We start from the raw sequence: 13940 nt of genomic DNA on the forward strand, positions 1-13940 counted from the left end.
CTGATATACATGATAGAGCTGAAAGCACACATTTCTGCTTGACTGACTATCGTATTCTTGTGTCTATATCATTTTCTTATGTCTATATTGATTTTTATCCTTAATGATCACAGATTGAAAGTCATTTGTTCCCCACCTGCTGGGCATTCACTCTATGCCCAGCAATAATGGATAAAATAGTTGGACACTGCCTCCAACGGACATGTGGATTTTTTGCTTCCTCGATACAATTTGTAACCAAAAGTAAACTGTGATGACTATTAAATCATCTGGTCTCACACTGCATTAATGTATGGAGCAATTTAATGCTGAAATATACACTTATGTCACATTCAATACATTAATGTGCATTTATTTTTCAATATTTTTTTATGCATTTAGTGGCATCTAAATGTATTTAATCTAGCTAAATTACGAAGACTTTAAACTTGTAGAGCCATGAGAATCTACGCTTAGGACAGTTTAAGTCCTCCATGTTAATGTAAGCAAAATTCACAAGGATATTACAGATATTTTATACTTATTTAGCTAAGACAATCTAAATAATTTATTCTAAAATAATGTCTAAGACGTCTGCTGTGGGAACACTACATCAACATCTTTCTTTTAACCTTTGCCCAGTGAGATCCTGTAACCGGAAGTACTTGATGTAACATCCGGTTAAAATACAAAATATGCAGCGCCGTGGTTGTCATTCACTTTAGCGTGGTATGAATTAACTACAAATTCTATTTATTGTTTTTGTATGACGGTTCTTTAACTTTTGGTATAAATACTGTAGTATTAGCTTTACACTTTGAAATAAACTAAGAAGCACTCTTTGCTTGGAAAAGCCGGATTGTTTATGTCTAAGCTAGCTAACTTTAGCTAACCGTTTAGCTAGCAGGTGGGCTAGCATGTCATGCCTGAGTGTAATTTGAAGTCTAGCTAAGGGATAGTGATGTTCTCTAACGCGCCCTACTTGTTAGTTTGTTATAACTTTAAGTATTTTTTAATATCTTTGAGTGTAACACAATGCGTGCTCGTTGTGGCTCACAGTCTATTCTTCTACTCGTTTCAGCCTGAACATTTGGATAACATCATGTTAACCCCGCAGAAGGAGGGGATGCCCAGTATGATAGACAGGGCGCTGAGGATGAGGAGGGAGGAGCAGGCTCGTCAGATAGTCCTGGCCTGGGCTGTGCTCAACATGTCCCTAGCAGGCATGATCTACACTGAGATGTAAGTGGCTCCAAGATCATTCGTGTGCTCCCTTGCAAACATAACTTGTTATTTGTATTGCAGCACAGATGAACTGTCACTCCATCCTCGATACCTCTTCATCCAGCTCACAATGTGATGAACCTGTGTGTCTGTTTTTACTTGTCTGTTAGGTCAGGGAAACTGCTGAGCCGATACTACAACATCACCTACTGGCCTATCTGGTATATCGGTGAGTTCCCTGTGCTGTTATTTAAGGATGTTTGCTGGTTTTAAAAGACTTAATCAGTATACTTATCCGACTTAAGCACTGATCAGTATAACATTCTGTGTCTGATTTGGGAAAATACAGTGCATTCTTTTACAGCCATACTTAAAATACCCTCAGATTAATCTAAATTTTAACAGCAGAATTGATCTCTTAAAGATCTGAAATTTAATTTGACACCAACAGGCACCTATGTGTTTATACTTATGAAAGACCCTGTACGCTAAGTGTTTTCTTCTCTTCTGTCCTCATTCACAGAACTGGTGCTAGCCTCTGTATTTAGCCTCAATGCTCTTTTTGACTTCTGGAAGTATTTCAAATACACAATGTCTCCCTCCACCATTGCTGTATCTCCTGGGCAGCATCGACTCCTGGGTCTGAGAAACACAAGTAAGGCTTATTCTTTTGCTTGCAGAATTAGAATTTGTAATTTAAACACACTTTAGTCCTCAGTTTTGAGTGTGGGATTAATCAAGTACGCCGGTCTGTTCTCTTGAAGGTATCCAGGCCTCTCCGCCCCAAAAGCCAGAAAAAAAGGAGACCCCTGCTCCAGCCCAGTCGTCTCCACTGCAGGGCCAAAGCGTGCTGAGTTTCAGCCCCTCGCGGCCGGCGACCACCAGCCCAAAGTTCTCCCCTAGCTGTGTACCCGGTTACAGCCCTCCTCTCAGCAACCCATCAACTCCAAGCAGCGCGGGAGGGCACTTTTCCCCCTCAGTGGCCTTTGGAAAGGTACACCCATCATTGCTTTTAAATAAAAAAGGAAAAATGTAATGGATTGACTCTTTATCAACTGGAAAATATAAAAAATGTTCCAACGTTCATGAATTAAATTAATGCTTCTTTTCTCAGGTGTTGAACTACAGTACCTCCCCCGGCTCCTCGCCTTACGCCAGCAGCATCGGACCAGCTGAAGGCTCGAGCTTGAGAGCTCGATATCGCACATCCCCTTCAGTGTTTAACTCCCCTGGAAGTAAGGAGGACTACATGGAGGATCTGAAAAGCCTGGAGAGGTTCCTCCGAGTAGAGGAGGAGAAGAGTCACCGTAGCCAACTAGGTACAGTATCCCAGTGCTGAAAGAACTCAATTGCTAGTATAAACAGTCACTGCTAAAAAGGAGTGAGAATCGGAGTGTGTGTACAATATTTTGAAATGCGTATATTTCTGGATTTCTATCACATTTTATTTAAAACACGAAGTAGTTGCCTATGTTTAACATTTATACACAACGTAAATATTTTTGTGTTCATGGAAATGACTGAAATCACTGTCGACATCATTGTGAAGTAGAGCCTGCCTTTCAAGTTGGTGATGAAAACCATTAGACATCATGATGAAGAACCAATGCTCTCAACAGGGAGTCCAGAGGCTGTGTCTCCGAACCACAGCCCGACATTTTGGAACTACAACCGCTCGGTGGGGGATTACGCCCAGAGCCTGAGGAAGTTCCTGTACCAGCCGGCCTGCCGCTCGCAGGCCCCGTCGGCCCACAAGGATGAGACGGACCTGGGCTCCAAACAAGCTGCAGAAGAGGTCTTTAAATTAGCACTGAATGGTTTGTTTGATGTATGTATCATTGGCAGCAGCATTATTTATATTTTTTCCCCCTCCTCTTATGTAGGTGTGGGCCAGAATCACAACCAGCCGCCTGGTAGTAGACAGCATTGACAGCTGGACAGCCAAGCTTAGAAATGTAAGTGTTAAAGCATTTTTTAGAACTACATATTTTGGAAACTTCCGCATGAATTTGCTAATTTTGGTAATTTTTCTCAACATTAATGATGTAATGTTTATTCTTAACAATTTTATTCATGGTAATAATGTAGATGTGATGATAAAGGCTTCCAAGAGTCTGGAAATGTATGCGTTATGTACTGAAAAAGTGCTTACGATCTGTAGAGCTGACTTGATAAAGGAAATATATTAGAAATCAAATCTATTTGTGTCTTTCACAGTGGATAAGTGACACCATCTTGGTCCCGCTGGTCAAGGAAATAGACTCTGTCAACAGCCAGCTCAGGCGGATGGGCTGCCCTGAGCTCCAGATAGGAGGTGAATCATCTTCAGTTAACATGAATCATAGAACATGCACTTGGTCCCGACACTGCTGCTGGCAATGCCTAAATGTGACTGTCACAGACCCTAGAATATAAGCTTATTTTATGTATTAGAAATATCATGTTTTTCTAAGTAAGTGATATTATATTAATGCCATTGGAAGAAAGTTGACATAAAATCAGAAAAGCATCTCAGCCATAGTGAGAATTAAAAGTTTTGTTGTGCAAAAAATAATTAGATATAGCTCTTATCATACTTTATGTGCACAGCTAAGACGAGGGAAGATGTTTTCATGTTGTAGTAAGCAGAACTGATTTTTGGGGATTTTCTATTAAATTGCCCGACAAGTAGAATGCACAAAACTGGGCGCGCAGGTGGTCTAGTGGTTAGAGCGCATGCCACATACGCAGCTGACCCTGGTTTGATTCCGGCCGGAGGTCCTTTGCTGCATGTCACACCCCCCTCTCTCTCCCATATTTCCTATCTGACTACTGCTTAATAAAGGTGTCTATGCCAGAAAAAATCTTTAAAAAAAAAAGAATGCACAAAACTAAGGCAGTGTAGGAAAACACATTTCCAGTTAATAACATTTTTTTTTTTTTTTTTTTACTTTTCTGCAATATAAACACTACAGTAGCTGTTGCTCATGATTTCAATGTGTACTAGTTACTTCAGAGTCTCACTAGTCTTCACTCTTCTCTCCACCAGAGGCCAGCATAAGCAGCCTGAAGCAGGCAGCAGTGATGAAAGCCTCCTCCATCCCCACCATGAACTCCATCGTTCAGTATCTGGACGTCACTCCCAACCAGGAGTATCTAGTTGAGCGCGTAAAAGGTAGGTTCAAGCATGCAGTGTGTGTTTTTTTGCCAACTGCGATGGAGTGTGATGAAAAAAAATCGGACTTCACGCTGGTATGAGTTGTAGTTTCTTATCTGTGTGTTTTTATTGCGTATCCTGTGTTGTCAGAGCTGGCCCACAGCGGCTGCATGAGCTCGTTTCGCTGGAATAGCGGTGGAGATCTGAAGAACAGGAAGTGGGACACGGACCTCCCCTCTGACTGTGCTGTGAGTCTGCACACACACCTGCACTGAATGAGTGGTTCAAACCAGTCACCATTTAAAAATGTCACTTAACAGGTCCAATCAATGTTTGATTCATAATCTTGATGCAGCTCCAACAAATGATTCTTTGTATTATTTTTTTCAGAGCCTAAGGCAATGTTCTCAGATACCTTGTTTTGTCCCACCTCAAAAATTTTCACAATTGAAGAACTTGATCCTGTGAATTTTGGCATTTTTTTCTTGAACTTTGACCTTAACCATGATCCAATTGTTGCCGATTAATTTTCCGTCAAATGACTCAACCCTTTAATTTGTTTGGCTTTTTTGTATTATCCCAGAGGTGTCAGAACTATTGTATCGAATGCAAAAAATAAAGCTCATTTTTCTAAATGTTCTTGCTTGTCCGGGCCAGTTACCTCCAGTAATACTTTCTCTGTCCCTCTAGATCCTCATGCATGTATTTTGTACGTACTTGGACTCAAGACTACCCCCACACCCAAAGTACCCAGACGGGAAGACGTTCACTGCTCAACACTTCAGCCACACCCCAGACAAACCTGGTAGGTGCACTCACATGCACACACACACACACACACACACGCTGACCAAACAGGAAGAATGCTAATCTAATGCTTATGATTTTCTGTTTGCTTCTCGATCGTCAAACACAGCACCTACCTCGCTATTTTCACATCATACTTCATTCCTCCCCATTTTGTATTAACTCTCATAGATGTTACCAAGGAGAACCTCTTCTGCATCCACCAAAGCAGCACCACTCCCCCTCACTACCAGCTCATCTACCAGGGACATATCTACAGTCTACCCAAGGTGACAGCAAAAACAACATGTTTTCAGTGATACAAAACTGCTTTTGCTCTCATTTCGCCCTCACTGGCTTAAAATCAGAACCAAAGTAAAGCCTGTCTCACAGTGTGTTCTTATTTTTGTCCCCTCCGAGTCTTGATATTTATAGATCTTCCTGAGGAGGCAGCGTAAATCAAACATCAGATCAAATCATCTTTAATGACTCCCTTAAGGATCGACCTTCCCAAAAAAGCAGAATCGTAAATACAACAGACATACAAAAAACACAGGGAACATCGTAGCATAAATGTCAGACAGTGAGACATGACAAAGTCTGTATGTTACTGCACGGGACAGATTTTCAGCAAAACATTTAAAAAGTGAATTCTTTTTATGTCATTCTGTAAGCTGCTTCTTATGGGAGATTTTTTGGGGCCAGTGATAAAACTGCGTGATCACTGTTTTTTCTGACCTTTTCTGAAAGAATCTTAACATTTCTGACCAAGTTATTGTTTGCCTGTAAGCCTGGTTTCGTTTTGAGTTTTCCTCTCGATTCATTTTAAATGAGAGAATTTGATATAACATGGAGAGATTTGTAACTAGGGGCCCTCTTTATCCTAGTTTTCCCCACATATATCTAATAGATATCTCAGAAAATCCGGAAAGCTCAAGGCATCAGAACAGATGTCTCATTCACACATCGTACAGGATGTCTTCTTCAAGTGTAAAGCAATAACATGAACGCATCTTGTTTTCTATTGTAGGGCAGGAACAACTTGTTCCACACAATCCTCATGTTCCTGTATGTTATTAAGACTAAGGAGTCAGGGATGCTGGGGTGAGTACTTTTACCATAAAATCCTGTAAAAAGCTGGCTAGCTCAAATCATCTTTGACACAAGTATATTGTATCGCCGGGTACAATGAAATATTGATTCATCTTCAACAGAAAGGTCACACACCAAAGAGCAGATTGCCTTTTGATTGAAAATGATTGATTTGACCTTGCTTGTCTTCTGCCAGATAATTAAATTGCTTTTCATACTTTCTTTCCTCAGGAGAGTTAATCTTGGCCTCTCTGGGGTCAACATTTTGTGGATATTCAAAGACTGAAGCGTCGTCCTTTGGAAGCAACACAAACCTTCAAGTGGTTTTTTTTTTCCACGATGCTGTGTGGCAGCTCTGATAGGAATACCACCTCGACTTAAGGACTGCTCTTTCAAGGGCATTTTGGGAAAGCAGCACTTCACTTTTTTGGACATTTTCTCAATTTTTGGTGGACAAATTGCCAACAATCTGTATTATCATTGACATTTTAAGTATGTGACACCAACGTGTGCTTATGATACAGTAAAGAGTTGTATTTTTTAACATTGTTTGGTTTTCTGATTTTGTATTTTGAGAATGTACCAGCATGGCAGCCTTGTAGATAATATACCTCAGATTTATCTGGCGGGTGGTAAAGGGCTCGGACCCATTTAGCACGAATGCGAATACAGTATGAGTGGACTTGACTTTGTGTTTCTATTTCTGGTATGCTGTTTTTTTGTTGTTTTTTTTTGTTCCTGTAGTTCAATGAATGTCTGCTGCAGCAGAGATGCTCCTGGCATGCTTGAAGTCAGTCAGCCACAGAAATTAAGAATTCTGAAAATGGAAGCCATACACAAAAAAAATCTAAACTGATGTACTCTGTAGTTGCGAAGCTTCCCAGTAGGCTGTGATGCAACCCAACTATGAAAAGTGTGAATTGTTTTGATATGTGATGAAGAACCGATGAGAAACCTTTTGAATTACCAAACTTTTTCTTAATATAGCTTATTTTACAAAATAGATCTGAGTGCCATTTATTCTTATTGCTTGTGTTAGCCAGTCAAGTTTCAGACCTAATACATTTTTGTTTGTTTTCAATAACGCCCTTTTACAAATGTCTCATGAGTTCAAAATAAAAGGACAGAAAAAAAACCTTGTAGCTTTAACTTTCATAGACATCCACTTGGTGGCAATGTAGTTCACTTTTTATGATTTGACCTTACTCCTGGTCCCACTATCTCATGTGACATACTGCATATCCACCGCATCAGTAATGTAATGTGATGTGATGCAGTGTCATGTGCGGCAGCATTCAGTTAAAGACTTGGGGCTAAATGAATAATAAATCAATCACATTTATTTTGTGTTGGTATTGGTTTGTTGTCTAGCGACATGACTTCATAATTTACTGTAATGTTAAAGTGCTTCCTTGTACTATTAATTTACACATGTGAGACAGAGAGTTGATGAAATAATTCATAAAATCACTGGCAAGTTTTAGAAAATCATGTAGGGAATTTTGATGTGATTTCCCTGTGACGAGACAGCAGAATCTGGCATTATACGCGTTTGTTTTGTAGTTTATTGTCGTCCTCGTTTACTATAAACTTAATTTCCCATGATACAGTTTGCAGTGTAGCTTTTCCTGATGGGAAATGTAGTCACTTTTTTCGAATGGACCTGATTTCCAGCTAAATGAAATCCAAACGTCGGTGATTTTATTGTGTGTGTAAGAGTAATGTGTTGTTAAATGTCAGTCATGTGCCCGTCAATGGCGTTGAAGGTGACGCAAGGTGGAGATTTCTTTGATACTTAGAGGAACTACAAGGACCACAATGCACTCGGGCAGCGTCGCTCCACCGCTCACATCCGTTTGACTCGCTATTTGTGTTGGAAAAAGGACTTTGTGAAACTGCAGCGATGTCAGTCCAGGTTGTGGCAGCGAAAATGGCAGAGGTCGAACTCAAAGACGTCCCCACCGGTAAAGACATGCCGGCTGGGTCCCCGATGACACCGACCTCGGAGGGCAAGCACCTCGCCAGGAGCGACCCGCACGAGGCCGGTTCCTCCGCAGCTGCTTCCCCGACAGGGGAGCTCTCCGCGAAAGCCGGGGAAGACAGCCTGTGCTTGCTCACCCCGAACCCCGCGAAGATGCCGCAGGCGTCGGCTATGAAGCGCACGGACCCGCAGCAGAACGGCGGAGAGGCTTTTGTCAACCGTGACGGGACCGTCGCCGAGGCACCGCGGATGAAAAAGGTGAGCTGGACAAGCGTTTCTCTCAGCGGCTGCCATGTCCTCGGTGGTTTTGGACCAGCACTAAGCACCTCGCCGCAATGAAAGCTCGCTGGGAAAGCTCGCATTGTGTGACGATGCTAGCAGGCTAGCTGGTCCCCAAAGCTGATTCAGCTGTGTCAGTAATGCTTTTAATAATGGGCTACCGTGCTAATAACACTGTAGGCAGTGCAACAAGGGCTGAACACGTTTTCAAAAATAAGTCTAGCCATTTAATTTTGGCTGACATGGCTCTGTTTTTAGGATATGGGCTCTGGATTAGCTTCATCAAAGTATCCAACTGTTTTCACAAGTTTGGCTGGTATTGTGGTGTTTAAGATGGAAAAGACTTGGCTAGACCCTTTTTTTTATAAACACAACATACACATTTCTTCTTTTTTTTTTTTCTTTTTCATTATTTGTTTGACTTGGACAACAAAATAATGTTGCGCATCGTAACAAAATACAGAATATGTACTGAATATGTAACTTGAAATGAATGCTTAGGTATCTGTCTTTTGAAATTTGAGCTAATAGTTATCCTTTTTCCTGGTCAACAAGAAAAAAGATGGAAAACGTAACTTGTAACTTTCCAGTCTTTGGACACGTGGTATCTTATTACTGCAGGGTGCTGGCAAATGATGTAACTGTGTGTGGTTGTTTTCAGTAAGAGCTTAGCTTTCTCACTGTGACACACATGAATCAGATACTGTAAAGTCAAAGAAAGGTTGGTGTTGGTGCTGATGACTGATGTCAGCATGTTATCATATTCACAGTTCACTGTTTACAATACATGCCCTGGTGAGGTAAGTTTGGCAGATGCATTGCCACCCAATGTGTGTGATCCAACTCAGACATAACAGTAGTCGGTAATCCCTGACCCCGGGGCACTCCTGTCACCTAGTTTTCTCAAGCCTGATTTAGCCCTAAGAGCACCTATGAATACCTCAGTGAAGGGAGTTCCTGCCCTTGTGACTTAATTCAGAGGTCAGACTGACTTACTGTGCGCGTAACTTGGTAAGTGAGGATCCAAAAATCTGCTCAGCTTCATCTTATCTTTATCGTTTGTCACAAAGCCTTTATTAGGACAGAGGTTCTAATGAAGGGCAATGTTCAAGGAAAGGGCAATGTTTGATAAGGAATCCTTTGAGTAAGCTTCCAACTATTATTCTGATCTGAGATATTATTAACAGTTGACAGTGATTTATAACCTGGGGTCACTGCAGTGCCCTTATCAGTAGTGGTCACGTTCAGAAATTGATTCATTGATCTCCTGCAGGCCCGATGCATCAAAAAAATTGGGTTTGAAATGGGGTGAAATCAGTGTGTCTTCTTCATTATGAACAAATAAGTTGCAAGGTTGTTGGAGTACAACCAGATCTCACTCTACACCCGCTAAAACACCCAGACAGCCATAATGGAAGACTCACTGGGTGAGAGCAGGACAGGACAGTTTGAGAATGAACAGAGCACCAACAGCAGCCCTAAACCCACAACCAGATGTGCTGGACAACGACAGCCACATCTGGATTATTGAGAAGACCAAGTTTATGTACAGGACCATGGTATAGAGAATTTCCAATAAGCTTTTTTTTTGTAGAAAAATATCAGGATCACACGTTTTTCATTTAGAATGAGAAAGTATTCCTTAAAGTAAAATCATAGTTGTTTTGAATGTGACTCTCTAAGGCCAGCTGATTTAGAATAAATTACAAGGTATCTTATGTTGGAATAAAACATGAGGTGTTGGTTGGTAGGGGATCTAGGCTCCTGCTCAATGTTTTTTTTTTTCATTTGGGACTAAGTGTAGTAATGCTTTTTTATATCTAATCAGAGCAGTGATCATTTTAAGATGCTTTCATTCTTTATCAGTGCATTTGTTATTAAGAGTGATGTGAAGGATTTTCTCTATGTCAACGGAAGCTTGTGTAATCCATTTTTAATTCAGTGCAGGGATCATTTCAGCCTAAGCATATGTAGGGTAAGAGTTTTGTTTATATCAATGCAAACAATGCAGAACTTTACTAATGTATAATGAGACAGTAGATGAATACATCCGAGCAGAGATCTGTGCATTATATTAATTTAAACTCACTGGACATTGCCTCGTCACTGCATTTGTTTCCACAGGGACAGAAGGTTGCTTCCAGTCTATTTATAGATCTCGAAGCATAGTGGGTCTTATGGCACACTGCATTATAGATATACATGATCACAGCCTGGCCCTGCGCATCTGCTGAATTCTGCTTGTCAGTGCAGTAAAGGTTAAGTCAAGCAGTGGGGCTGATAATGCACGAATGCAGGCAGCAGGCAAGCATGCAGCAGTGTTGACTGACTGAGTGACTGGATGACTGGCCAGCTTTTAATCCATGCCTTTATCATGTCACCACATGAGGGGATTAAAAAGGCCAGCTTTCTGTTGAAGGTGGGCCTACATGTTAGCTTTTCATGTCAGTGATGAGTTTCTTTGTAACCGGCATTTGCGTGACACAAATTGTGTCCAACTTCTGGAAAATCCAGGGTGATGCCTCCAGCTGGGGAGAGAAGCAAACCAGCAAAGAGCTCTGCAGGCAGCAGGACTAGCTGCAAGCATGATTGATGTATGTGTCTATTGTCTGTGGCTGCAGCAAAGCATATTGGGTCAGTATGCTCACTTGCCCGATTGCCTGTACGGAGGCCTAATTTAAAGAAGATAATCACCTGTTGGATATGTTGAATAACAAGACTTTTCACTCTGTAAGTCAGCAAGAGCTACAATGATTAGTTGGAAAATTGTCAGCCGTTTTTATACTTATTTGTCATTTTTCAAGCACAATTCTTAAACTTGTACTGATTCCAGCCTCTTAAAAATAGTGATTTGCTGCTTCTCTTATTATTTATGATAATAAATGAAGAGTCTTTGTGTTTTGGACTGTTGTTTGGACAAAAAGAAGAAATATGAAGACGTCACTTTTGGCTGTGCAAAATTGTGATGGGCATTTTCACAAGTTTGTTTAGTCTACAAAAAGCTAAAAAAAAAAAAAAAAAAATCAAATGAAAATAACTGTTCGTTGCAGTGCTAAAGCCTACATGATACACATCCCCCCTGGCTTGATATTTGGCAATGGCCGAACATCCTAAAACCATTTTAGAAAAGCGTGTACAGTGATATTTTTGAATGACTCCAGAGAACAGTGTGTAAGGGAGGTCATCCCACTCTGATGTAATGTTATGTCACATACTAAGCTGGTGTTCTTGGTAGTGCACGCTGGTAATGTACATGCTTATAGTGACCTGTGGCTGTACTACTGGGAAAGATGACTGTAAGAAGTTATGTATTCAAAAAGTAAATGTTCACCTTTCTTCCTCCTAGTTCTGCATTTGTATAAGTTGCAGTTACTCCTCTAGTGGCCCATTGAAAATCTTTTCAGGAACTCACTGATCCCTAAGCATTTGTACTGATGTCATTCTGTTTTAATTATCTTTGTCTAAGCCAGCCAAATTGCTACGCTGCAGCGGCTTCAGTGTGGTGGGAAAGGTCAGTAAGCAAAGAAATGCAGCTTGGTGAATCTATTAGAGCTGAAGTTAAATGGTTAAAGAAGTTAATTAAACTAACAGAAGGTCTCAGTGTGTTTGTTAGCCAGGGCTACAAAGAAGAACATATATGCACTCTCATTTGTGAGTCACCTCTGACGCTGAGCTGATCTGTTTGGGCCTGTAAGTGGTCAATGAGGTCATGTTTATGACATGTTATAGTTTCTGAGAAGATGTTACTCCTCTCCACATGACGACACCAGCGACTGTTTTAGAAGTTTAAACTTTTTTTGTTGCAAATTTTTGCCTTAAAAATGGCAACAATCTCCACTAAGATCTGGCTTTTGTCTTCCAACCGCAAAGGGTTCAATCTGCATTCATTCCAGGGTCAAATGACTCTCCTCTAGGTCATGGGTTTTTGTCAGCTTCACTTGTGACTGGCTGTGATGGAAATATGACTCTTGGGTGGACATGCTAATTTTCACCCCTTTTTCGGCAAGATACTAGGACATTCATGTAAGGTCTGGACAATGGCATAAACATTTGTCTCTGTTCAAGTGGAGATCATACATCGTTCAGGCGTTGTTGTTTGAAAGGGAGACTGAAATCTAATTCATAAAAAGTGAGCACTGTGACATTGCCTCTGGGCTCTATACTGCTTTCTATGGCTACCTGGTTTCCCGTGTGTTTGGGATGTCAAACATGACACATGAGAATGAAAAAGGCACAATTGTCTATTTTTAGCAGGTTTATCTGTGTCGATAAAAAGCATTTACGTACTACTTTTATGGTATTAAGGTCACAGTGAGTATACTAGGAATTGCCAGCAGGGCTATTTTCGGTAGTACCTTTTTTTAAAAAAGCACCAAATGTGATTTTGTTTGGAGCATACTAGCAGCCTCAGAAACTCTGCCACATTAGACAGATTAAAAGTGTCTCCTAAGACATACAAAACACACATCCCCATGCTGTGAGTTGGCAGGGGGAATGCGGAACCATGGTGAGAAATGCCCCGAGGAAGAGAGAGGGAGGGAAAGGGAGCATTGGATGGAACTTCAGCCGTCCTTCAGTCTTTAACCCCTTTTAACCACGAGCAAAGGAAAAATGTTGACTTGTGAAGGTCAAATAACATTTTGGTGAAAGCACAGCACAAATATCCACTTTGCTCTTGGAAAAAATTGACAGTAGGTTTCTCACCACCATGTCATCTTTTCAGACCCTTTCCTTTTGATGGAGGAATCAAAAAAGCTTGGATCATATTTGATATCTGGACTAGAAAACAAGCTCAAAAGTGAAATATTTTTTTAAACTATTACTTTAATATACCCTTTTCTTTCAAACCATATAGTACAGAGTTTCTGATTTGTTTTAAGCTCCATGGTCGTCTTTTAGTGGGCCTGTCATCTTTAAGAGTATCATAAATATAGTTTTTTTTTAACCGAGTGACAGGAGCTAAAGCCTTGCTATCTCTGTGAAGCCCTATATTAAATTAAACCCTGTTGTGCTGCGTGCTGTGCTGACAACAGCTTTCACTGGTTATTGAGTCATCATGGAGGACAGTAAGTAAGTTTGAACATTGTCAGAGGTCACCAGGGAAGCAAGGAGGATGATGGAAATGCCGTAACCCAGGGGGTTTGGAGAACACAACAGAGAGAGGGTGTAGGTTTGAATTAGTATGTCCCTGGATGTGATCAGAGGGCACTGTCTGGGCAAGGCATGGTGGAGAGCCCCAGCCAGCTGGCATGTGCTAATGATAGTGCACGCTTGACCAAGGCTGCATTGAGGAATTGGGGTGGGGATAACGGAGGGTTTTTTTTTTTTTTCATGTTTTGAGTGCATACCTTACATGTTAATGATTAATCTATGACCAGTATTTATGTATCCTCAGGCATCGGTTCAAGGGTTTCTATAGCAGATACCTTGCCCCTGTGGTACGACGAACAATCATAAATTACT

The 13940-nt window shown here is 41.0% G+C and overlaps 2 protein-coding genes across 3 annotated transcripts in view; both read left to right on the forward strand.

Annotated features, from left to right (window-relative positions):
• The first annotated feature begins 634 nt into the window (after positions 1-634).
• tmem209 (transmembrane protein 209) lies at positions 635-7220 on the forward strand. Of its 2 annotated transcripts, none has more exons than XM_030440182.1 (15): positions 635-708; positions 1061-1221; positions 1374-1432; positions 1727-1858; positions 1968-2197; positions 2318-2522; positions 2823-2998; positions 3087-3158; positions 3421-3517; positions 4232-4357; positions 4490-4587; positions 5030-5144; positions 5318-5415; positions 6156-6229; positions 6449-7220. In XM_030440182.1, the coding sequence occupies exons 2-15, from the start codon at positions 1082-1084 to the stop codon at positions 6501-6503; spliced, it is 1677 nt and encodes a 558-aa protein (XP_030296042.1). In that variant the 5' UTR covers positions 635-708; positions 1061-1081; the 3' UTR covers positions 6504-7220. The 2 variants fall into 2 exon arrangements, with proteins under 2 accessions (XP_030296042.1, XP_030296043.1); XM_030440183.1 differs by lacking the exon at positions 635-708 and adding an exon at positions 796-963.
• Positions 7221-8036: 816 nt separating this feature from the next.
• The window catches only part of ahcyl2b (adenosylhomocysteinase like 2b), a 46704-nt gene continuing 40800 nt past the window's right edge, over positions 8037-13940 (forward strand). The window contains exon 1 of the mRNA XM_030440180.1: positions 8037-8456. Within this exon, the coding sequence (XP_030296040.1) occupies positions 8121-8456 (336 nt within the window). The 5' untranslated portion in view covers positions 8037-8120. The remainder of the gene's footprint in view (positions 8457-13940) is intronic.

The sequence above is a fragment of the Sparus aurata genome, chromosome 14, assembly GCF_900880675.1.
Source record: "Sparus aurata chromosome 14, fSpaAur1.1, whole genome shotgun sequence".
Classification (NCBI taxonomy): domain Eukaryota; kingdom Metazoa; phylum Chordata; class Actinopteri; order Spariformes; family Sparidae; genus Sparus; species Sparus aurata.

Coding starts and splice junctions, on each gene's coding strand:
- tmem209 (XM_030440182.1), top strand. CDS start 1,082: ATGTTAACCCCGCAGAAGGAGGGGATGCCCAGTATGATAGACAGGGCG. Junction 2,198..2,317: donor CCTCAGTGGCCTTTGGAAAG/GTACACCCATCA, acceptor TTCTTTTCTCAG/GTGTTGAACTACAGTACCTC. Junction 4,358..4,489: donor TCTAGTTGAGCGCGTAAAAG/GTAGGTTCAAGC, acceptor CTGTGTTGTCAG/AGCTGGCCCACAGCGGCTGC.